At 44.9% G+C, this 23,310-nt stretch overlaps 1 protein-coding gene across 1 annotated transcript; it reads right to left on the bottom strand.

The window, feature by feature from the left end:
- Positions 1-1,019: 1,019 nt before the first annotated feature.
- PNLIPRP1 (pancreatic lipase related protein 1) lies at positions 1,020-17,119 on the bottom strand. Its single transcript, XM_070469848.1, is given in 13 exon segments — positions 1,020-1,083; positions 3,870-4,037; positions 4,753-4,861; positions 7,529-7,658; positions 8,546-8,664; positions 10,367-10,486; positions 10,587-10,680; positions 10,683-10,708; positions 12,478-12,580; positions 13,327-13,461; positions 15,361-15,486; positions 15,967-16,121; positions 17,071-17,119. Coding segments are annotated over 13 exon segments (1,398 nt in total).
- Positions 17,120-23,310: the final 6,191 nt, after the last annotated feature.

Genomic DNA, 23,310 nt, shown 5'->3' with positions numbered 1-23,310 from the left:
CCCTGCCCACAAGTTTGAAGCTCAGCAATACTTGACGTGCGACCAGGGGTTAGAAACTTCTGTGGGGGTTAGGTGACCAAGAGGGGAGATACCCAGGGGAGGCAATGACCTTCCTGATCCCTCAGAGCACCCCCCCCCCCCGGGCTGATCATGGGACAGGCTGGAAGACCCCTCCGTCCACCAGGTACAGAACACCTTTGTGGGTTAGGGCTCACGGTGAGGTCCGGTTGGCTAAGTCATACCCACCCTCCCATGACAGAAAAGTCCCTCTCAACAGGGTCTGTGTTGGACACTCCCCTCAGAAGCCGTTCCCCAGACCCCTTCTCAGCACTCGGCCCTGCCTAGGATGGCGCCGCCCTGCAGCCCTCAGACAGAAGGCTTTGAGGCGGCCTCGGTCCAGGGAGCGCAGAGGGGCGGGGGTCGGGGTGGGGGCTGGAAACTGTCTATGCTCTGCAAACGTTCCCACCACAGCCTCTGGAAGCTGGAGCCCCTTCAACCTCACCAAGAGCCAAAGCTCCCAGGTGGGCCCATCACCACCCAATTTACCACCACAAAGAGGCCACGTCCTAGCACGGCCTTCTGTGACCTCAAGGCAGCCGGGAGGGGCCCTGACCCTCAGTCCCAACGACAGGACATGGACCCACTCTGTGCTGGAACGGCGAACACCCCCTGCCACCCTCCTCGAACGCGCTCTGGGACTCTTTGCTTGCTTGTAGATGAAGGGGCCGGGCTGAAGCTCTGCGGAGGCCCCTCAACGCCCGCCCTCTAGTTCCGCTGTTTGTTGCCGCCCCCTCAGGTGAGGAGAAGACAGTGGGCCCAAGGACCAAGGAAACCGGGTGGAGGTGGGGGAAAGGTGTGGTAACTGGAGGTCAAGGGCAGGAAACCCAAATATACAGAAAATGTGCAGGACAGTTCCCAAATGTCCCATAGGGGGCAGCTGACATCAGCCACAGAGGTGAGCAGATATATGCATGACCGGATTTTATTGGTGTTATACGCAGTGGCACCGCGCCTGGCGTTTAACAGGGCACAAAAATGAGCAGGACATCTTCTCTCACGGTGTCTTCGCTGCAGAATCTGTGTCTGGGGAGAGAAAAGGAATGCTTTCTAAGTGCTGGGCATCCTTATTTGGCAACTGGACTCATTCAGTGGAGGTAGGCTGGTAGCTTCAAACAGTTCCTGGAGGGCTGATTGCCTGGAGGCTTCCAGTGGGTGGGGCTGGCCTGGACTCAGGACACAAACAGGGGTGGATGGTCTCTGGGCACTCTGGCAGCCAGGACTGTGAGCTCCTTGAAGCAGGGACTGGGCCTCTCACAGCTCTCCTTCTCTACAACCCATGAGAGCACCCCAAAACCCTGGCACATGGATTTACAGATGGACTCACTCTTGGCTCAGTCACTCTGAGGACCCGATTCAACCTTACAGTAGCTCCAGAAAATACAGTCGCTACAGTAGACTGAGCTCCTCCTACTAGCTGCAAAGACACTAGCTGTTCACTGTGCATGCGACGTGAACTTCCTTCTCAGAACACAAGTGTGCGGAGGTGTTGTCACGAGTCCTCCGTCACAGGAGAGGAAACTGAGGCACAGAGGGCTCTCAGTTAATACGAGGAAGAACCAAGATACAAATACAGATCTAGCTGACGTCATGGCCCACATTTTCTACGGTTGGGTCAACTCCAAAGCTACCGTGACCTTGCCTTTCAAGCCTGGAGCTGGGGGCCTGGCTCTCTGCTGGGGCTCCCCTTCTCCTGTCTTCCCGATATGACAGGGAGCTGGTTACTTGAGTCTCACCACTGGTGTCATTTGTAGAAGAGGGTGCAGCTCTGTTCCATGACTGGTGAGAATTCCATGTCAAAAATATGTCTCGTGACAATACATGCAAAAAAGCTTTATAATTAATTAAAAAACAATGCAGATGTAAGTGGTTATGGTTATAGCTCTTCTAGGAAACACAGGCTTCTCTCAGGTCTCACCACCTATGAGCTCTGAAGCTTCATCCTCTTTCCTCACCTTCAATGGACCCTCCCCACTTTCCCTCTGTATTTCATTTGTCTTTCCAGGAAGCCCTAACCCTAACCTCCAATCATATTCCAGCCCTCTGCACGGGAGGCCCACCCTCAGCAGCCTGGCTTACCCCTTCCCATTTCATCCTCCCGGACCCTCTGCCTGCCTTCCCAGCCACTCTCTTCGGGCCCCTCATGGGGAGTTCTTATTGTGTCATTTGACCTTTTGCATCAATTACAAGTCCAATTTTCCAACAGCTACATGTTAAGCCCTCCAGAGCATCTTCCCCTCTGTCTTTGCATCCCCCCCTGTACTCCTGGCATACCTGGTGCTTAATCAAGTCAGAGAGGAAGGGAGGGAAGAGGCCAGTGTTGGGCAGAGAGAGAAATAAAGGGGAGAAAACTACATTTTTTTCTTTTGACATCATGTCACTGGAGGGAATTCCTGTCAGCAGATTGCTTGGTAGGACTTGAAACCACGATAACTTCCACATATTAACTAAAAAAATCTGAGGGGTATCTGAAAGGAGGTTGGACCAAAGTCTTACTTTTCTTTGGTCTCCCAATTATTATTATTTTTTAAAATGTTACTTATTGGCTGTTTTCCCAACAGCAAAATATTTGAATAAGTTAATGAATTCAGCATTTTTATTCCCCAGACTAGTTGGTGAGGTTCGATCTTCCTATATTTAAAATATCTGATGTCCACCATCCAGCTTTTTTGGGATAGATTCCCTCTGGAGTTGGCAGGTGGGGAAGCTGCACATAGGCCTCTGGAGAGCTGAGGTGACAGCTGATGGACTCAGGGCCTCAGGCACGGCCTCAAGCATATTCTGGTCCCTTTCTAGAAAGTGCAGAAAGACACCGTAGGGTGCCTTGCCCTGGCTGATTCGGTCTTGTATTTTTTCCTTTCTCAGATGTACCTGTGAGCAAGTCATCTCCTGGGAACGCCTCGTGTTGTAAAGATTCCAATGAGACCACATTCTTCTGACCTGATTTTAACCACACGGTCCCAGGATGCAGGCAATGGATCTAATTCCTTACAGGGTCTGGGGAACTGACCTTCAAGCCTCAGTGTTCTCTGGTGGGGTTGGCAGGGGAGGCCTTGGCTGCACCCCCGGCCTGCCCAGCATTCCCCACCTGCCTCCTTGGTGCTGTGCTGTCTCTGAGAGGATCCTGTTCTGCTGACCACCCGCCTGGGCCAGCCTCTCCATCCTTCCTTCTGAGAGACAAGGAGGACCTCACAGAGGTCACCCAGCCCGAAGAGATGGCTGTGAGGTCTGCCAACCCTGTTGTCCCTCTGCTCAGGGGAGGGACATTCTCTGGGGCCTGAGTTTAGTGACCCCACCTGACCTCCCAAACCTCAGTCAGTGACCAGGAGCCCAGGGGCCCCTTTCTGCCGAGCCCCACAGGGGTGTCCTCCTGGCTGGACTTGGGGTCTGAGCTTTGGTCATTACCCCTGTATGCCCCCCAGCTGGGATAGTTGGGGACATCACAGGTCAGGATGAATATTCTGCAAGTATGGCCATCTCAGCTCTCTCTTGTCTCATCTCAAATTTTATATCTTTTGCTAAAACTGATTTCTTCTTCTATTACTCTGAGCTTTCATGGGTTGTCCCCTCTTTAACATGTAGCCATCCTCCAACCCATATTTATAACCTTATATCCCTCAGAAACTATTTCTTACTATCTGTCTTATTTTTCCTCCTCAGTTTTCACTGAAAGTGGAGCCTTATCATCCATGCTTCCCAAAGTGAGTGCTGAGGACCCTGGCTGAACCTTAACTGACCTTCTGGAGTGAGTTTCCATGACAAATGCAACTTTCTACAAACATCCTCAGGAACAAGCCAGCAACGACACTTACTCGGTCTTTCCCTCTCCCTTCTGCATGGTGATCTTGGCTGCACCCACTTTGGGGAGGGTAGGGTTTACGACGTTGTTATTCCAAAGAAACTTGACTTTCTCAATTGTTCCAACATCAATATCTGCGTCAAACTCACTGGAAAGGGTGGAGCCTGGTTTGATAATCCCACTTGAAATAGAAAAATAGAAACATTCTCATTCACTGCAGTAAGTTCTAATGAATATATAAGTCCCTGCCACTTTTCTCTACTCAAGATTAACTAGATAATTTTTCCAAACTAACTCTCACATAAAGGTTAGAAAAATGAAAAACTCAGTTACAATGCCATAAGTCTCAAACTACTATTTATTTTATTTTTGGCCATGCCACATGGCATATGGGATCTTCGTTTCCCAATCGGGGATCGAACCTGTGCCCCCTGCAGGGGAGGCTAGGAGTCTTGACCACTGGGCCATCAGGGAAGTTCCTCAAACTACTATTTAAATATTATTTCTTCAAATGTAAGTTCATTTATCTTCAAAGTTTGTTATAGAAAACCATGTAATTTTTTCATATTTTTCTGCTCGAATTATTTGTAGAATAACAACTTATCCGCTTATTTTAACACAAAACACATGTCTGACTAGGCTAGTCAGAAAACATGATATCTGGGATAACATTAGATTTAATCTTAAAAAATCTTATCTATTGAGAGAGAAAGAATTAAATGCCTGGATTTATAATAGAGAAAAGAACACTTGTTAGCAGAAATCTGAAATTAGCTTCAGTACATAAACTAAATAATTTAAAAGCCATTCAGAAAAATATGCAAGCATGTCAATGCATGCATATGAAAGCCCTGTGTATCACCAAGTGAGAGATGGTGTCAGAAAAGGAAATTTACTTGAAGACATCGTATTGACGAGTGTTTCCCTTATTTCCAAACAAAGCAACTTTGATTTGACCAGTGGCTGTTCTTCCAGACAGTGTTACAGAAACGCCATACCTCCAGCCTGCGCGGGGTATAGAAAAGAGTTCAGTCTATTCATGCACAAGGGAGTGGACCCACATCTCAGATCCCTGTTCCCCATTCCTTACACTGAGGCATTGAGATAGAAAGTTCTACATGTTAACCTACAACTGGAGCTAGGCCCTAAGGAGAAGCACACATCTGGCAGTGGCCCCACCCCAGTAAAGGGACCACTAGTCACACGTGGCTGCTTAAATTTAAACTCAGATTAAATTAAATTTTTAAAAAACTCCTCAGTTTCCTTAGCCACATTGAAGGTGCTGAACTGCTACACATGGTTAATGGCTGCTGCCCTGGACAGCACAGAGCATTTCCACCACGAACTAGAGTTCTGTTGGACAGCTCCACTCTAGAAGGACAGCGATGTGAGTGAAGGTGAGAAGAGAAGGATTGAGGGCTTGTCCCCACATTTGAAAGGTAACTCGGGATGCCGTCCTCAGAGTCTCAAGGGCCAGGTCTGTCTTTCCTTTGCCTTTCTGTGGCTTGAGCAGTCTCCAGCACAGAGGTCATCAAGATTTATACCTATAAAAAGAATTCATTTGAATCAGTTCTAATGAGATGGATGAAACTGGAGCCCATTATACAGAGTGAAGTAAGCCAGAAAGATAAAGACCATTACAGTATACTAACACATATATATGGAATTTAGAAAGATGGTAACGATAACCCTATATGCAAAATAGAAAAAGAGACTCAGATGTATAGAACAGACTTGTGGACTCTGTCGGAGAAGGCGAGGGTGGGATGTTTCAAGAGAACAGCACCGAAACATGTATATTATCTAGGGTGAAACAGATCACCAGCCCAGGTTGGATGCATGAGACAAGTGTGCGGGCCTGGTGCACTGGGAAGACCCAGAGGGATCGGGTGGAGAGGGAGGTGGGAGGGGGGACTGGGATGGGGAATACATGTAAATCCATGGCTAATTCATTTCAATGTATGACAAAAACCACTGCAATGTTGTAAAGTAATTAGCCTCCAACTAATAAAAATAAATGAAAAAAAAAAGATTTATACCTGAAGAGCTGTCTTGGCCCACAGGAGCCCACACATGTGCACACAAACTTGCACATCTATGACCACACACTCACACACATACATAAGCCCACACGTGCGTGCATGCTAAGTTGCTTCAGTCGTGTCCGAGTCTCTGAGACTCTATGGACTATAGCCTACCAGGCTCTTCTGTCCAACGGATTCTCCAGGCAAGAACACTGGAGTGGGTTGCCATGCCCTCCTCCAGGGGCTCTTCCTGACCAGTGGATTGAATCCACACCTCTTATACCTCCTGCACTGGCAGGCAGGTTCTTTACCACTAGCACCACCTGGAAAACTCCATAAACACACACATGCACACACGTATACACATGTATACATACACCCACATACTCATATACACACAGTCCCATGCACACACATAGGCATGTAAACACACACACACCCCCACACACCCTTTGCCTAACTTCGACATGTCCTTCAGGTCCTCAGTGGTGTTTTCTCTACTCCTTCCTCTGGTCAAGGCTGTGTGCTCTGTCCCCCCGATATCCCAGCAGCAATCTGCCAAGCCCAATGCACTTGGAGCTGCTTGCTCAGTTTCCATCTTCTCTGCTGCGTTATAAATTTCATACTAGAGTGTTTACATCCTCCCTGCACCCCCTGTGTCTAGCAGTCTGTGGTCCATAAATAAATGTTAGTTGAGGAATAATATATGGCTTTTGAATGTTTAATTTGTCATTTTAAAATATGGGCATGTATTTCATGCATCACCACATCAGAAGAAGGATTGATTCATCAACGTCTTTTTAAATAAATATGTATGCAGTGATGGAAATATTCCCTATCTTGATTGTGGAGATGGCTACATGACTATTCATTTATCAAAACCCATAGAACCAGCTATACACCACAAAGGCTGACTTTTGCTGTACATAAATTATATCTCAATAAACCTGACTTAAAGTACTATATAAGACTTGTATTATATTTATGTATTTGTATATACACAGTCTCTCTCTTTTTTTACAGTGCAACATCTTAAGAAACTTTCATAGGGCAAGTTGGCACAAAGTGGCTGAAACATGCCCATTTCTACCCTTTGTCTGAGCTCATTCAGCTGAATTTGGAGAGAAATTACCCCTTTCTGATTCCTATTCACCCTCCACCAGATAGTCACCCCTCCCCCACACCCATTATCAAGAGGGACACATGGATAGATGGCTGGAAATGGAGAGATTGGAGTTGGGCTTCTAAGTGGGTTGGACAAGCAAAGAGTTGGTATCAAATAAATTTTGAATGAATAGGAAAACAGATGTAGATGAGACGATTTTTATGATGAAGAGAACAAAAGACTGTGGGGTGACAAAAATTCAGAGAAGATAGCCACAGAAACATGTAAATCACTGTTAGCCCACTAGCCATGCTACTTGCATGAGCTCATTTTATGCCATAGAAATAAACTGGAAATAAAGCAGACTCTTTCTAAATTCTCAGTTGAGTGTTAAATGGGGTAGTTTGAGTGGATGTGTCCTTTTACTAAGATAAAATGTACCCACAAATATTTCAGGTTATTTTTGTTTATGTAGTATTTATATTATGTAAAACAGAAATCACACCTTCTTTACCAGGGCAGGATAGTCACAACACAACTTACGAGCAAATTTGCTGGAATCTCCTGTGTTCAGGAAGAACTGCTGCTGCTCCTCACGTGTCTTGCCAGCAAATCTGTCAGCATAGTGTCCCATCTGTGGGCACCCTTCATCTAGACAGGGGAAGCACTTGTTCTAATGAGAAAGATGGATCTGGCTGTAAGGTATGTTTTTCTCTCTATGATCCACCCATCTTATGAGCAATTTTCCTATAGTCTGAGTTTCCTCTTTTATAACTGGAAAGAGATTGGAATAGATGGTGTCTAAACTACGTTCATCCAGGATGTGGTACCCAAGCCTGAGGCAGATCACATTAGAACTATGTCAGGAGGTTTAGAAAATATTGCTGCCTGGGCCCCAGGTTAGATCAAGTATGGCTTCCATCAAGTGGTGCGCTGGTGAATGATTAACAGGCAACACTGGAACAAAAAGTCTTTTGTAGTGTCTACCAATTTCCATGCTATAAATACTCTCTGACTGTGGCTAGTTTCAGGCTACCAACATGATGTCACTGAATGGGGAGCTGGGGAGAGATGGTCACACCAGGCTCCAGCTGTCTCTCTTATTGCCAGCTGCATAAGACACAACCCCCCTCCCCCGGCTGCCAGCCTGGCATCCACCTTTCCTTCTCTCTGGTGTATATATTCTTCTCTCACACATTCTATCTTTGTTCTGCTTTAGTCAGAAATCTGCACTCCTTCTCCTTCTAAAATCTATGATTTTCCAAGCAAGATTCAAACTTTGCCTCCAACAGGAAGCCTTCCTAGATCACTGAATTGATGGCTCTACTCTCTGATTTCCCAGAATCTTCCTCTTCCACGTGACTCTTCTATAATTGTAGCTACCTGCTGCTTAAAGCTTTTTCCCCCTCCAGTCCACAGAGGGGTTCACTCCACGTGAACTCTGACAAGCAGTGCCAAAAAAAAATAAGGGATGATCAGAAACTGGTGAAGAGTACTGCAGACCCCAACATAGCAGGACAACAGCACCACCATGGGACTCAAAGTGGTATAACATCTTACAGACTCTAAGTCCCTGCGGCAAGCACAGGGGTATGCGGTGAATCCTTTGGGATTGCGGATGCTCTCTGAGTAGTACTTATAGCTTCTCAGGTGATTGCAAGCCCTGAAGTCCCGGGTTCCTGATGAAGCAAAGAAGGAAGTCTGCACAGGTGGCCGGGGTCCCGTGACAACTTCTCTGCCTCTCCCTCCAAGTGGGATGGGATTATATATTCAGAAATTTAAGATGAGTCCAAAATCCAGACACAAAATGACAATTAACATAGAAAGCCTGCTTTCTGATTGCTGGGCAATGTTTTGAACTCTTTACGTGTATTGTCCCTATAACCCTCACCTTTCTTCAGGGGTTTCCCCAGTGGCTCAGATAGTAAAGAATCTGCCTGCAACGCAGGAGACCCAGGTTTGATCCCGGGATCAGGAATATCCCCTGGAGAAGGGAATGACAATCCACTCCAGTATTCTTGCCTGTCCATGGGATTTCCATGGACAAGAGTGGCGACTCTCATGCAAACAGGATTTCCCATGGATGGAGGAGCCTGGTGGGCTACAGTCCACGGGGTCGCAAAGAGTCAGACATGACCGAGCAATTAACACTTTCACTTTTCTTCAGAGACGGGTAAAACACCATCCTTAATTACAGAAAGTTATATAGACTCCAGCCTCAGGTTTCAGATTTCAGCTAGGAGTGGTGGAGCTGGGATTTAAACCCAGGCCTATCTGGTGCTTGAGCCCAGGCCTCTAAGCTCTGTGCTGTTCTGTGTCCCAGGCACCAGGTGGAAGGTTCTTGGGGACACAATCAGATGCGGCATGACCTCCCAGACATGACAAAAGCAGGACAAGGACATTTTCATGACCCACTCAGGCAAATAAAAAAGAAGGTTGACTAGCTTTAGGTGGCTTTATGTGAACACTCGGTTCACTCTCACAAGTCTTGCTCCTTCTTAGAACCTTCCTTGGCCCCTACAAACTCTTGCCAAGTGGTAACTATGACAGCACACCTTCAATACCTGGCCTAAATTTGCTTGGTTGATACTGATGGAGAGTCTGTGCTACTCTGTTCTCTCAAAGCCTCATAAAGCCATGAAAGACAAACACATTGGTCCTCAGCCTTAACATTTGTTTCAGTGGTGTTCATCCCTGCCAAGTCATTATGCTCACATTCTAAAAATATTGCATCATTTGTGTGGCCAAATGATCAGTCTGGCTGAAAATTTCACCTATTCATTGTCATTCTGACTTTATCTGATACAGAGAGTTGTATCTGAATGAGGCCTGTAATCCCAGTTGCTGACCGTTGATAAAGAACAGCCACATTGAGTAGCAAGTCTCTGCTCTAACCTTCATTACCTGTGATTGCTTCTTATTGTCGCCCCAACATAGAAGAGCAGTGACTCTCATGCAAACGGGTTTGCCATGAACACGATTGGGAATATTCCCATTTTATCCATGGAGTTGAAGCCAGTAACATAAGCGTGAACCATATCATAAGCAAGAACTGGTAGAAAAATTCTCTTCAAGTCAGGATAGTTACTTTTATGGTATTTCCTTCCTTTATTAGGTAGTTATCAATTGACTGAGTTAACAGTTTTAAGAAATGGTTTTGTAAATCTTTGTTGCTTGTTCATTCCAGGACACCCACAACAATATTTTAAGGAAATAACAACCAACAGAACTGAGATATAACAAATGACACATGGCTGTATTTTTAGGAATAAGGTCTAAAAGGGGAGATTGTTTAACAGTGTGTTTTCATTGTTACGCTTTGCTGTGGGAATGGCATTGCTCCCCCAGGGAAGTGGTTCCCCCACTCTACTCAGCCTTTACCTGCCCAGATGCCATCTAGGTCCACGATCTGCGACAGGGCATTCTTCCTGCATCCGGACATTTCCTCTCTGCCATTTGAGAAGAAGTCAAGGTGACCCACCTGTTGTTTCGTTCCAAAGCCTGAAATATTTAGAACAGCGGTGAGCTTTTCCTAATGCAGGGCTCTCCTGCTTAAAACACGATTGCACAGTGCTTGCAGTTGGAACATTGCAGGGCTCACCCCTGAATGGGATCAGGGGAGCTGCATCTGTGTGAATCACATTAACAAAGCCAGTGTCGGAGGGGTCGAGTTGGACCTCTTCAGGAGTACCCTGTAAAAATTTGCTTCTAAAGGATCCAATCCTGAAAGAGATGGCCAGTGCTGCACACAATAGGTTTGACTGTAGGTGCCAGCAAGATGGAGTTTGTACAGTTGCCCAGGTTGTGCACTATCCAACTCCAGGAATACCCTGGAGCCGTGCAGTGCCATGGCCAGGGTATGAAACATGGAGCCATCAAGTCTCTATGATGCTTATTACATTCTAGTGCATGTATAGAGAAGGGCAGGTGGAAAAAGAAATTCAGATTTTGTTTAGGAAAGGATTTATTTTTTCTACAACAGATTCTCCCACTTCCTTGTATATCTTTCTTCTTCAACTTTCTCTTTCCCTTCCCAAGTTTGAAGGGAAAAGGGCAGAAGTAGTAAGAATCAGTAAGTATCCTGATTCAAAACAGATTCTGGGACTAGGATGCATGCATGTGTGTGTATATGCTAAGTCGCTTTAGCCTTGTCCAACTCTTTACGATCCTGTGGACCATAGCCTGTCAGGCACCTCTGTCCATGGGATTCTCCAGGCAAGAATAGTGGAGTAGGCTGCCATGCCCTCCTCCAATGGAATCTTCCAGACGGGGGGATCGGACCCATGTATGTCTCCTGTATTGGCAGGCAAGTTCTTTACCACTAGCACCATCTGGGAAGCCATCTGGGGCTAGGATGCCTGGCTCCAAAGCCCTGCTTGGCTATTTCTTGAGCAAGTTGCATGACCTTGGGTGAATCACTTGACTTTTTCTATGCCTCAGTTTCCCCATTTATAAAATAGGGGTAATAATTCAGCTATGATAAAACTAAACGAGATAGGATATGTAGCATTTGGCAAAGTGACTGGCACATTGGTTATGGGTATGTAAGTAAATATTTAGTATTATTTTCCCCTGACTATATGGTGGCACTTGTGGCAAAGCCTTCCAGGCTCTTTAGGGTCTCAAAGAGTTGGACACTACTGACTATATCTCCTTCTTGACAGGACTCCTGGATTTAAGAGTTGTCTTTGAAGATTTTATCAGAGAAGCTGTAAAGGCACGAACATAACTGTCTCTTGAAAATAAATGGTAGTGTTCTTATAAAGGTAGAGACTTGCTTAAGCCATAAGATAGGAGAACTGGGATTGAGTGTCAGTTCTATCACTGACTAGATGTGTGACCTTGGGTGAGTCATTTGCTTCCCTCAGCCTTTTTCTTTAGTTCTGAGGATTAAATGAGAAAAATGTAAAGCACTTTGCAAAGTATTTGGGATAAGTAGGCACTTAATCTATGCTTACTGTAATAGTTATATTAGCTTCATAATGATTATATTTCATTGGTGTAATTTGTTGTTATAATTTAAGGGCTTTGCTTGGGTTAAAAGGATGCTTTTGGTGTGATGGTGATGGTATTTCTTCTGCCAATGAAGGCAGTGGAATTTTTGTGTTCTCTTCTGCCCTTGATTTCAGAGAAGGGGAAAAAGAATGACAATATGGATCCTTCTTAACTGTGTTTGCTCATGTTCATATCAGTCTTGCTCTGCATCTTCCTGGGTGCCCAGTCCTGCTAAGAGAACCACACCAACAGAAAACATGGATCTAGAGAGGAAGAATGCGGACAGACCTGAGGAAGCAAAGGGAACAAAGCCACTACCTCCCCTGCCACAAAGATAGGCCTCTGAGGAGCTTCCCAAATGTTCTGTGCAGATTCTAACCGGCTCTGCCACAGCCAAGGGGACTGACTCCTTGGGGCCAGCTCCAAGCTAGGGAGTCTTGTATCATGTCTTGGGGCTACTGGGGACAAAACCTGGGGCCCTGGCCCTTGAGTCTTACCTGTAATCCTGCCCAGGCCTAGAGTTTTTCTCCCTGCCTCTCCTGCCACATGGGCCCCCAGGCTGTGGCCAGTGAGGTGGAAAGGTAAGTAGCTGTAGTTCAACTGGAGAGGGAAGATTGTATTGTCAGGATATTTCTCTGCTGTGGTTTTTGCAAACCTAAAGCCATTACTCCTCTGCTGAAAACCTTCCACTGCCATTAGGATGAAACCCAACTCATTACAAAAGCCTCAGAGCTTTCCTGACTCAACACCTATTTTTCTAGACTCTTTTTCTACTCAAACGTTTTGTGGAAGTTGCAGTTCCTCAAATATGCTGTATTTGGGTCTGTTTTCAACTTCTCTTCCTGTTGTCATCTACAGCTTAGCCATCAGCTCTCAACTTAGATGTCTCTTTCTGGGAGATATCCTTAATTACACATGGGGACTAGATTCACTGACCCCCATGTGCTCCTATAAAGCCTTGTAGCTGCCCCCTCCCCATCCCCACATCAGAACCCTGATCACACCCTATTGTCACTGTAAACTCCCCCAGGGCCTGGGACCACAGCTGTCCTCTTTACATCCTGGCAGAGCTCCTGACACTGTGCTCCTAAATACCTGATGGACAAACAAACAACACAAAGCTCAAAGTGTTCACACCCGCTGGTCTCAGAGATGTTCACCCAAATGTACTTATTTATTACAGGTCTACAGATCCACAGCACCTCGATTCAAAGTGAGTTTTAGGAGTAAGACTCTGAGGGCGCTATCAATTATATTTCCTCTTTAAACACAGAAGCCTCAGTTGCATCTTCATACAGAGACCAGTGTGTGTCACGTGCCTCCTCTTCAGCCCGGCCACCACTCACCTTGAGCATGGCCAGCATCTGGGCCATCTGGGCGCCCACCACACGCACATTGTTGGCGGCCTGAGTGTAGGTGGTCTGGGAGCCTTTCTTCCAGTCCACACAGATGCAGTTCACCTCCTCCACCTCAAACATGTTCTGGGGTTGGAGAGACCTCAGGGGGTATCATGGGGCTTATGAATCCACATCCAAGCAGTGCTCAGAAATAGTCCCTGAGAGTTACCACTGGCCGTCTTTCTGTCCCTTCCTAGCAGGGGCACTGGGATGAACTTGACTTTGTTAGGAATCTTGTTGCCAGCAGGAATTATCCCTCGGGGGGTTTGTTATGAGAAAGGCAAATTAGCTTCCTCTCTAGCTTGTAGATTAATTAAAAGCAGACCACTCTGGTTTTCTTTGACTAGATTCAGTAAGGTTGATTCAGTAAGGCGGATAAAACCAGGGCATCATTTACAGAGCCCTGTTGAGCAAAGAAAAGGTCTCAAGTGCATTCATTGTCTGGAAGCCCGGGTCTAACTGACTTTGTGGATTTCACCACTAGGGGTCCTTTTAGCCTCTTGACAAAGCCTGGGCTTGCTTCATGTGAACCCAGGCTACAGGGCACTAAGTTCTAAGGTGGGAGGGAAGGGTCACTATTTTTAGAGTTAGGATAGCATAGTATTTCACAGAAGAAAGACACAGTGCAGATATTTGAAAAATAGAACTGTACTGATTTAAAATATATTGGAGAATTCTGAAAGGGAAACTTCTTCCTGGATGTCACAGGAACTGATATATGCTTAGAAGTTCTGCCAGGGAAGACATAGGACCAGATTGAGTCTAAAATGGTGCTATAAATTAAAAATCCATCAAGAATCTTTTCGCATACATGATACTAGTATGTGTGGTCACACACACATATACCAACAGTTGTTTTCTCAGGACCTTTATTTTTAAAGCAGTCCTGAGGAATCTCTTACAAACTTGGAGAATTTGGAGTATAAACTATATCTTACAGTCTACACATTAAGATACTTATTAATGATGGGACAGAAGTGATACTAAGAGTTAAATACCTGGTAAAAACCGAGGTCAAATGCAGAATTATTTCACTTTTCAGGGTTTGTAACTTTTCCTGTTGACATTAGGTTGGAGTTATTAATGTGTGTGTGGAAGGCAAGCTGTTAGGATAAATTCTTAGGTGTCAGAAAAACATATTGAATCAGTGAACACAAGAAAGGAAGGGATGGATGGTATATTATGTGTGTGTTTGTGTGCCTTTGCACATGTACGCTTGTGTGTATGTGTACATGTGTGTGTGTGTGCATGTGTACACAAGTGTGTTATTCCATTGTCTATCCTTCTGACCTAAAGACGCTCTATTACGGTGGGTTTTGGCACTTTCTATTCTGCAGTTTAGTGCAAAGGCTTCCCAGGTGATGAAGCAAGAGAGACAGGTTCAGTCCCTGAGTAGGGAAGATCCCCTGGAGGAGGAAATGACAACTCACTGCAGTATTCTTGCCTGGGAAATCCCATGGCCAGAGGAGCCTGGCCGGCTACAGTCCATAGTGTTGCAAAGAGTTGGACGCGAGAATCTGTGAGCAGCTAAACACACACACATTCTGCCATTTTGGGCACCTGGTCAGCCTTAGCTCCTCGCATCTCAAATAAACAGCCATAGCATATATCTCTGACTCTTAGGGAAGTGGGAAAGACTTGAACAAAAGGAACATAATCCCTCATCCACGGGAATACAAAGTAGCCTCACTAAAACGAAGCAGACAACGTTTAGGTGTGATCTAATCAGAAATGAGAGAGTGGAAGTGATTGCTCACACAGCAAATGCCATTGCTTCAGGCTGCTGATGTGGTCCAGAAGTGTGGAAAGGGCTTTTTATTTTTGTGAAGAGGCATTTTAATTGCATAGTAAAACCTCAATGTGTCAGGGTTTCCTGTTTCCAAGTTCACTACTTGAGATTGCATAAAGGGAGGTGGAGGCATTCATGGGAAGGAAGGGCATATGCCTGTGGCACAGGCCACAGGGGTTAGAGCCGGGCCCTGCCTTGCACATGGCCACCAGCCAGCTCTCATCTCCCTTGTCTCTGAAGCCATGGATGATGAACCAGGTCTTCTTGTCTGTTTGGAAATTGGATGCCTCAATCGTTGATAGATCAGAGGAATGGAGAATCTGTGACAAACACAGAAGGTTCCATGTTTTTGTAGCCCAGCCACTTTGGCCTGTCTCTATCTGCTCCATTTCTGCCTGTTTCAATGCCACAACTTTTCAAAGTTTAGCAAAAAGCCACCTCTTCCAGGAAGCCCATCCTGACCTCTCCATGCCCCACCTTCTCAAGACAGGAATCATTTCCTCTACTAGGTCTGGATTGTGACTCATGGTCTGCCTTCCATAGGTTTTTTTTTTTGGTAAGCTCTTTGCCACAGACCAGAATCACATAACCAGCTAGAGGTTCTGACAAAAGTGAACCATTCATTCAAGCCATTTTTTTTTTTAACCAGAGACCAACTCTGTCCAGGTCCGGCTAGGCCTGGCGGAGCGGCTGGTAGGATGGGGTGGAGGAGAAGGGTACAGGGATAAGGAACTTCTGGTCCGCAGGTAGACACAGCCGCGTACTCCTTTACAACAACATTAGAATAGCAGAGGTCTCACTTGAAAGTTGTTTGGATTCTTGTTGGTGCAGAGCAGGATGCGGGTGCCAATCTTCTCCGGGCTCTAGGGGAGAATTTTCAAGGGCCTGACTGCAGTCCCAGCCCAGGGCTCGGAGTCAGAGAAGCACCCAATAGAATCATAGCAAACTTCGTTTCCTGGACAGAAAGGACGAGTCTGCTCAGAGATCAGCTCCCAAGGCTGGGCTGGTCACTCCCCGGCTTGGGGACAGGCTGAAGACCAGGCAGAGTCTTGCCTCAGCTCCATCTACTGTCTCCATGCCTGCCCCCCGTGCCCATCTTCTGATTAGGGACCTGTCCCACTGAATCCCACAGAGACCTCTCTGCCTCGAACCACCAGCAAAACTTAAAAGTTCTGTGTTCCCTAGAGCCTGTAATATGGAGTGAAGTGAGTCAGAAAAAAAAAAACAAGTATTGTACATTTACACATATACATGGAATCTAGAAAAATGGTACTGACGAACCTATTTGCAGGGCAGAAATAGAGAGGCAGACATGGAGAACAGACTTGAGGACACAGCGGGGAAGGAAAGGGTGGGATGAATTTCGAGAGTAGCACTGAGATATGTACACTACCATGTGTCAACTACACAGCTAGTGGGAACAGCTATACGGCTCGGGGAGCTCAGCCTGGGGCTCTGTGATGTCCCAGAGGCAAGGGGGAGGAGATGGATGTACACGGAGAGCTGATTCGCATTGTTGTACAGCAGAAACCAACACAATGGAAAGCAATTCCCTTGAATTAAAAAAAAAAAAGTTATATCCCCAGAGCTTCAGAAGTGTTTATTTGACTACTAATGTGATAACAGGCACTGGTCAGTCAATATGTTAACCCAGACAAGGATGTAATGCTTTATCTGGAAAAGTCTGGACTCGGGCACCCTGAGCATAAAGGTGCGCTGATGGGAAATGCTCTGAGGCAGGTCCCCCACAAACTGCCTCCTCTCCCAGGCATTGGGGCAGCCCTATCTGCCTCTCTGTGGAACCTTGGAGCTGTCTGAAACCCAGCCATGGCTGAGGTTTCTCTGGCCAGTGCTGAGATGATTAGTTTAAGTCCTTCCCAAGAGGCAGGTGGGATGTTTTTCACCTTTGGCTGCTCCCAGCAGGAAAAGAGAAATTGTCCAGATGTTCACCATCAACAAGAAATTCAGACACTCAGCTTCACCAAGCACGACCAGAGTAATAAGCAAAGACTCAGGAATTCAAGGCTCTGTGCCCTGCCTCCCTGCTTCACAGCTATGGGAAGACTTACCCTTTTGGATGTTCCGGATCTTTCTTCTCCCTGGATCAAGTGCCTGGGCCATTTTCTTATACTCGAGTCTTATCACTGGGACACTGCTTCAAAGAAAGAGCAGGTAATGATAGAGCATGCTGTGTGCACTTAATATTTAGGTCTGCACAAATCACAAAACAAGATTAATAACAGAGGTCAAATCTTCCCTAAGTCTAGGAAGATGAAAGATGCTTGATTAAAAGGAGGTGAAAGGTCTAACTTTGCACCTATGTACCTGTGCATGTAATTATGAGCCAAGTGGACCCCACTTTCCAATTTTTTTTTATTTGATCATCTAATACTTTACAAGTCCCAGGAAGAACACTGCAGCAAACTAATCGTGAATGAACCCATTCTCACTTAGAATGAATGGAAATGCCCTCGCAAGTAGCTGATAGCAAAGGGAAGGGTCTAAGAAAACCTTCTGTTTGTCTCTCTCTGGCAGTCTAGTAATACTTGAGCATATGAGCAGTGAAGACAGAGTCAACAGCCCCATAATACCCTCTGACTACAATTCCCCACTGACTAGTGTTCCAGTTACCTATTGCTATGGGATGAGCCAACCCAAAACATAAGGGTTTAATACAAGAGCAATCATATTATCTTGCTATAATTTGGAATAGCTGGGTTCAGGGGCCCATAAAAGCCCATGTCACCAGACCACAAAATGTCTGTTGAGTTTCCTCAGAGCCTCTGAAGTTTGCACACCTGTCCTATGAGATCACCTTGTGAAGCTGTCATGAATTATCCACTTACCCAAGCATCTGTGAGCAGCTTGGCTGGTTCACACAGCCAAGTCTTTGGTATTCTAACCACCTCCAAGTTAAATATATCTCACTGTCAAAGTTCACACGGCTCCTGAATAAACAGGACACTGGGTACAGGCTAGAGGGCCCCCTTCCTGTGAAGAGAACAGAAAGGACTTCCCTTAGACTAATAAGAAGAGCAGCCAACAGTTACTGAGGCTTAGTATGTGTGGTCAGAGTACTTTTCATGTACTTTGAAAAGTACATGTACGGAGACTTTAATCTCACAACAACCTCATTAGGTAGGTAAACAGATGTGGAAACTGAGGCACCAGACTTTAATATCATGCTTATAATATCATGCAGACAATGAGTGATAAAATGGGCTTTGAATCCAGAACTATCCAGAATGAAATATGGAGTTGTTGAATATCAGTTATTTTGAGCAAGTTATCAACAAGATTTGTTGAATGTCAGCTGCCAAGAATAGGGGAAATACTCACATAGAATAAATTGAAATAGAAAATAAATTTCTCACTACTCTAGACTTGAACCATCTGGTTGACCTGACTGATGAGGTATTCAAGCTTTGGAAATCTGTTTACATGATATAGGAACGTACTGGAGCACTTGACGAAGACTGTGGAGAAGACAAATGCTTTTCTTTGACATTGCAGTGCTAATGTGGGATGAGATTTATCATAATAAAACCTGGGCGAAATAGGTAAATTGGGTGATTGTTGTTTCAGTTGTCCAGTCCCCAAGTTATGTCCAACTCTTTGCGACCCCATCGACTGCAGCATGCAAGGCTTCTTTGTCCCCCGCTATCTCCTGGAGTTTGCTCAAATTCATGTTCATTGTGTCACTGATACTATCTAACCATCTCATCCTCTGCTGCCCCTTTCTCCTTTTGCCTTCAATCTTTCCCAGCATCAGGGTCTTTTCCAATGAGTTGGCTCTTTGCATCAGGTGGCCAAAGTATTGAAATTTCACTTTCAGCATCAGTCCTTCCAATCAATATTCAGGGTTGATTTCGTTGAGAATTGACTGGTTCGATCTGCCTGCTGTCCAAGAGACTCTCAAGAGTCTTCTCCAGCATGACAATTCAAACTCATCAATTCTTTTTGTGCTCGGCCTTCTATATGGTCCAACTCTCATATCCATACATGACTATTGGAAAAACCACATCTTTGGTTTTTGGAACTTTGTAGGTAAAATGATGTCTTGGCTTTTTTATATAGGAGATGTTGGATAACTCTATCTGTTCCCTGGACCTCTTCTCTTCCTACCATTCACTTGACCTTCCCCACATACCACAGTGGCCCCTGTCACACTTGCCAAGTTCTTTCCCACCTCAGGGCCTTTGCACTGGCCTGAAACTCCCTCCCTTAGACTTCTGTGGCATTGGCTCCTTCTTGTCATTCAAAAGTTAGTTTAAATGTCACCTCTTCAGTGAGGCCGACCCTGACCACCTTTGAAACTCCGCCACTGCTAGCCTCCCACCCAGACCCTTGCTCCCTGGCACCTTATTTGCTTCCTTCCCATCACTCATCACAAGTGATGAATGTTTTTGTTTTGTTTTTGTTTTGTTTTTGTTTTGTTTTGTTTTTCTGTTTATTTATTTGCATTCTTGCTTTTCCCATCTCGAATGCAATCCATGAGGACACAGACCTCTTTCGCTTTGGCCACTGCTGTGCTCCCAGCTTCTAGAACAATGACCAACACAGGTATTTATGAATTAATGAAATAAAGAATGTACATATGAACAGAGTTCATAGATATTTTATCCTTATTCTCAGAGTGGATTTCATAGCTGGGAATGGTGAGAGGGCACAGTTCTAAGGTGGGAAAAAAAAGATATTTTCTTCAGAAAAGCAAGAGGAATATAAACATCTGATGAGATTTAGGAGAAACAATCATCACATGATCTGTCACAGTTTGCTCAGAGGTTACTTTCCCTTGCCTACTTCCCTTTCAGCTCACCTCACTGTCAAGTTCATCTGTGGGCTCCATGCATACCTCTGAGTCAGGGCTTCAACGGTTGAAACTACATTAAGGTGATCAGAGCTGATGTGACATCCTTCGGGCAGGAAAGGGAGGTTAAATCTCTAGCAGCTGCTCAGTTGAGCAGTGAGAGCACGTGAGGACTCCAGACACTCAAGTGTAGAACTATGGGCATTTAGGGCTTAATTTTTCTTTCCTAAAATTTTTTTTTCTCTTTCATGTTTGTAGATAGGTAATATATGCCCTTCTATATCTAATACAATACAGAGTTTAAAAAATGATGCCTCACCAGATCCTTGTGTGTCCTTCCAGAGGTAGTCTATCTATGTATTATGAGTATATATATATATATATATATATATATATATATATCACATTTAAAAATATAAATGATTGACACATTCTGTACATTATTTTGCAAACTGATTTTTAAAATTATATGTTTGGAAACCATTCCATATCAGTGCATAAAAAGTCCAATCTTTTTACCAGCTACATAGCCTTCTGACATTCGGGTATTTACTATTAGTTCTCCACTGATGCACATTTAGTTGTTTCCAATCTTGTACTATTAGAGATAGAGCCTTATGAATATTATACATCTGTTTTCTGGATGGATGGTGTATCTGTGGGGTAAATTCCTAAAAATATGGCATTTAAGGGACAAAAGATAGTACGTTTAACATTTGTTAGTGGTTACCACTCTGTTTCCATGTTCTGATAACTCTACTAGAAACCTTTGTGTATGTTGGCTATTCTCTCCCCCTCGCTCCTGAAATGAGAGTGAAGGAGAGACCATTCGCTATTTAAACAGGTAACACTTTAGAGGTATGTTAATTGTGAGACTTTCAGTTGTAGGCAACAGAAATCAATTCTGGATAGCTAATTGTTTTTAAAAAAGAAGATATTTGTTGGATGAATACTGGGGCACCTCATGGAATCCATGAAGTTGTTGAACTGTGACACCCAGGGACCAAGACCAAGAAATGGGGCCACCCTGGAGACCTCTGCAAATCATCCTCAGAGCCCCTCTGCCTTAAGCCTGATTCAGCTACAAGGTCTCCCTGGCTTTGCACATCTCAGCCCAGAATTTTTAGTCTATCAGATGATTGGTCTTGTGAGGCCAGGAGCTGTCCCTGAATTAATTAGTAATAGGATATGGGACCTGTTGGGCAGGTCTGGTTTTACGCCCAAAGATGGAGGTGAATTTGTGAGCTGGGCATCCACTGCAAGAGGTATGTGTTTCTGCAGAATCAAATAACAATCCTATATCAACTGATCTACTCACTTTGTACCAAAGTGCACAGGTGGTGGGGCAGTGCCCGTGGGTAGGGATTTCTTTAAGAGTATTGCTTGTGTTTATCAGAATTTGAAATAATAAAGGGACAATCTCTTCATTTTAAGTCGTCAAGTCCTTGTCCTTGCATGCATGCTCAGTCATGTCTGACTCTTTGTAGTCCTGGCTTACCAGGCTCCTCTGTCTATGGGATTTTTTTTATAGGCAAGAATATTGGAGTGAGTCGCCATTTCCTCCTCCAGGGGTTCTTCCCGACCCAGGGATCGAACCTGCATCTCCTGTGTCTCCTGCACTGCAGATGGATCCTTTACCCACTGAGCCATCGAGAGTGATTGGCAACTCTGGAGATTGGACTTGCTGATCAGGAAAGTTGATCAGTACTGTTGCATTGTGTTAAGAAGAAGCCATCAGTACTCACAGGCATTAGTTGTCTAAGAAGAAGTGTGCTATACTAGAGCACTTAGTATTCTACAAAAGACAAAAGCAAATGAACCTAAAAGCACCCTCATTTCTGATAATCACATGAGGTAAAGAAGACTGGAGTCTGGAACCTGGGTTGACCCATTGCTGTGAAAACCTTTCTGACATCTGACCTGTTCCTTTCCCAGCCCCAGGCTTCCCTGGAGTGAGAAAATAGGTTAGAGATGATGATGGATGGGTTGTGAAAATGGTTATAGTTCTTTACTCCCTCCCCTTCCCGAAGCTGCCCTTTGCCACAAGATCTTGCAGCTCCTTTCATCAATTACTGGAGTCTGTTTCTCCACCACTTGAATCTGGTTGGTTGTGTGACTTGGTTTGGTTGTTAAATGTGATGGCAGCAACATCTTGGACCAGCTCAAAGCCAGCTGACTCCTAAGTATGTGAGAGATCCAGATAAGATTAGAGTCAGACACAACCTAGTGACTGAACAACAAGATGGAAAGATTCCTGTTTGGGGCTTTTAATTGAGAATAACAACTGAAATATGTTGAATGAACTTGTGTCCTGGTCAGATTCAGGGATTTAAGGCATACAAATCTGTGGATCTCTTTTGAAAATGTAACTTCAGTTCCACCAGACAACTCTCCAGTCTTCAAGATGTATGACTCCTTAGAAGTCACAAAGGTAGAGAATAAGGTTGTTAGCCATCATTTGTCATGTCCACATGCCCAGATGAAGCCAAATAACTGCTTTCCTCCAGCCAATCAGCTCTATTTTTTTTTTTCTCCTTCAATTTCAAGTTCACTATGTATAGACATCTTGTCATCTCATAAGACAATAATCTTGTATGTTCTAGGGGAAGAGAAGGTTGGTTCAAGCTGGGTTCTAGGAGGCCTTTAATTTCAAAGAAGTTTATGTCTTGAAAAATCTGTTTTCTAAGTCTTTTTCACAGCCTGGACCCTCAGCTACATTTGTTTGAATCACAATTCAAAACATCCCTTGACCTGGTTGAATTTCTCCCTGTGTTTGTTGTAAAGGAAAGTGGGGTGCAAGACTTTGCCTTATCATCTGTCAACTATTGACCTCTTTTTTTTCTTTTATCAGAGATGCCCTATCTATGGGAAGTGAATTCAGATTCTGAGTGTATCTTAAGACTTCCCAAAGCCCTTGATGGCCATTGGTAGATTTCCACCAGTTCTTGTGGACTGACTACTAAGTAAAAGTCTCATGTCAGTAGACCTGGTGCCAGTTGGGGAAAATTAGGCCCCAAAGTCTATAACCTTTGTAGGGTGTGAGAGAATTTCCAAAATAGCCCCAACTTTCAGAATCCCAGAGTAGGAAAGTTCTGGGCCAGGATTTAGATTAGAACATGATCAGAATTTGCACTCTGTGCAAGTACCAAAGGGACTGACATAAACCCATATGTAGGTCAAGTCATTGCCTTTTTCAATGCCCTTTGGGGTCTCTGCTCATCATCATGGAGGTCTTCCATCATCTGATGGCCATGGACCAGGCACTGGGTCCACTCTTTGCTCATTGTGTATACTTAGTACCTAGCAGAGTGCCTTACACACAGTATGTGCTCAA

The sequence above is a fragment of the Odocoileus virginianus genome, chromosome 7, assembly GCF_023699985.2.
Source record: "Odocoileus virginianus isolate 20LAN1187 ecotype Illinois chromosome 7, Ovbor_1.2, whole genome shotgun sequence".
NCBI lineage: Eukaryota > Metazoa > Chordata > Mammalia > Artiodactyla > Cervidae > Odocoileus > Odocoileus virginianus.
Note: the sequence above shows the minus strand (reverse complement) of the source record. Positions and strands in the feature narration are given on the sequence as shown.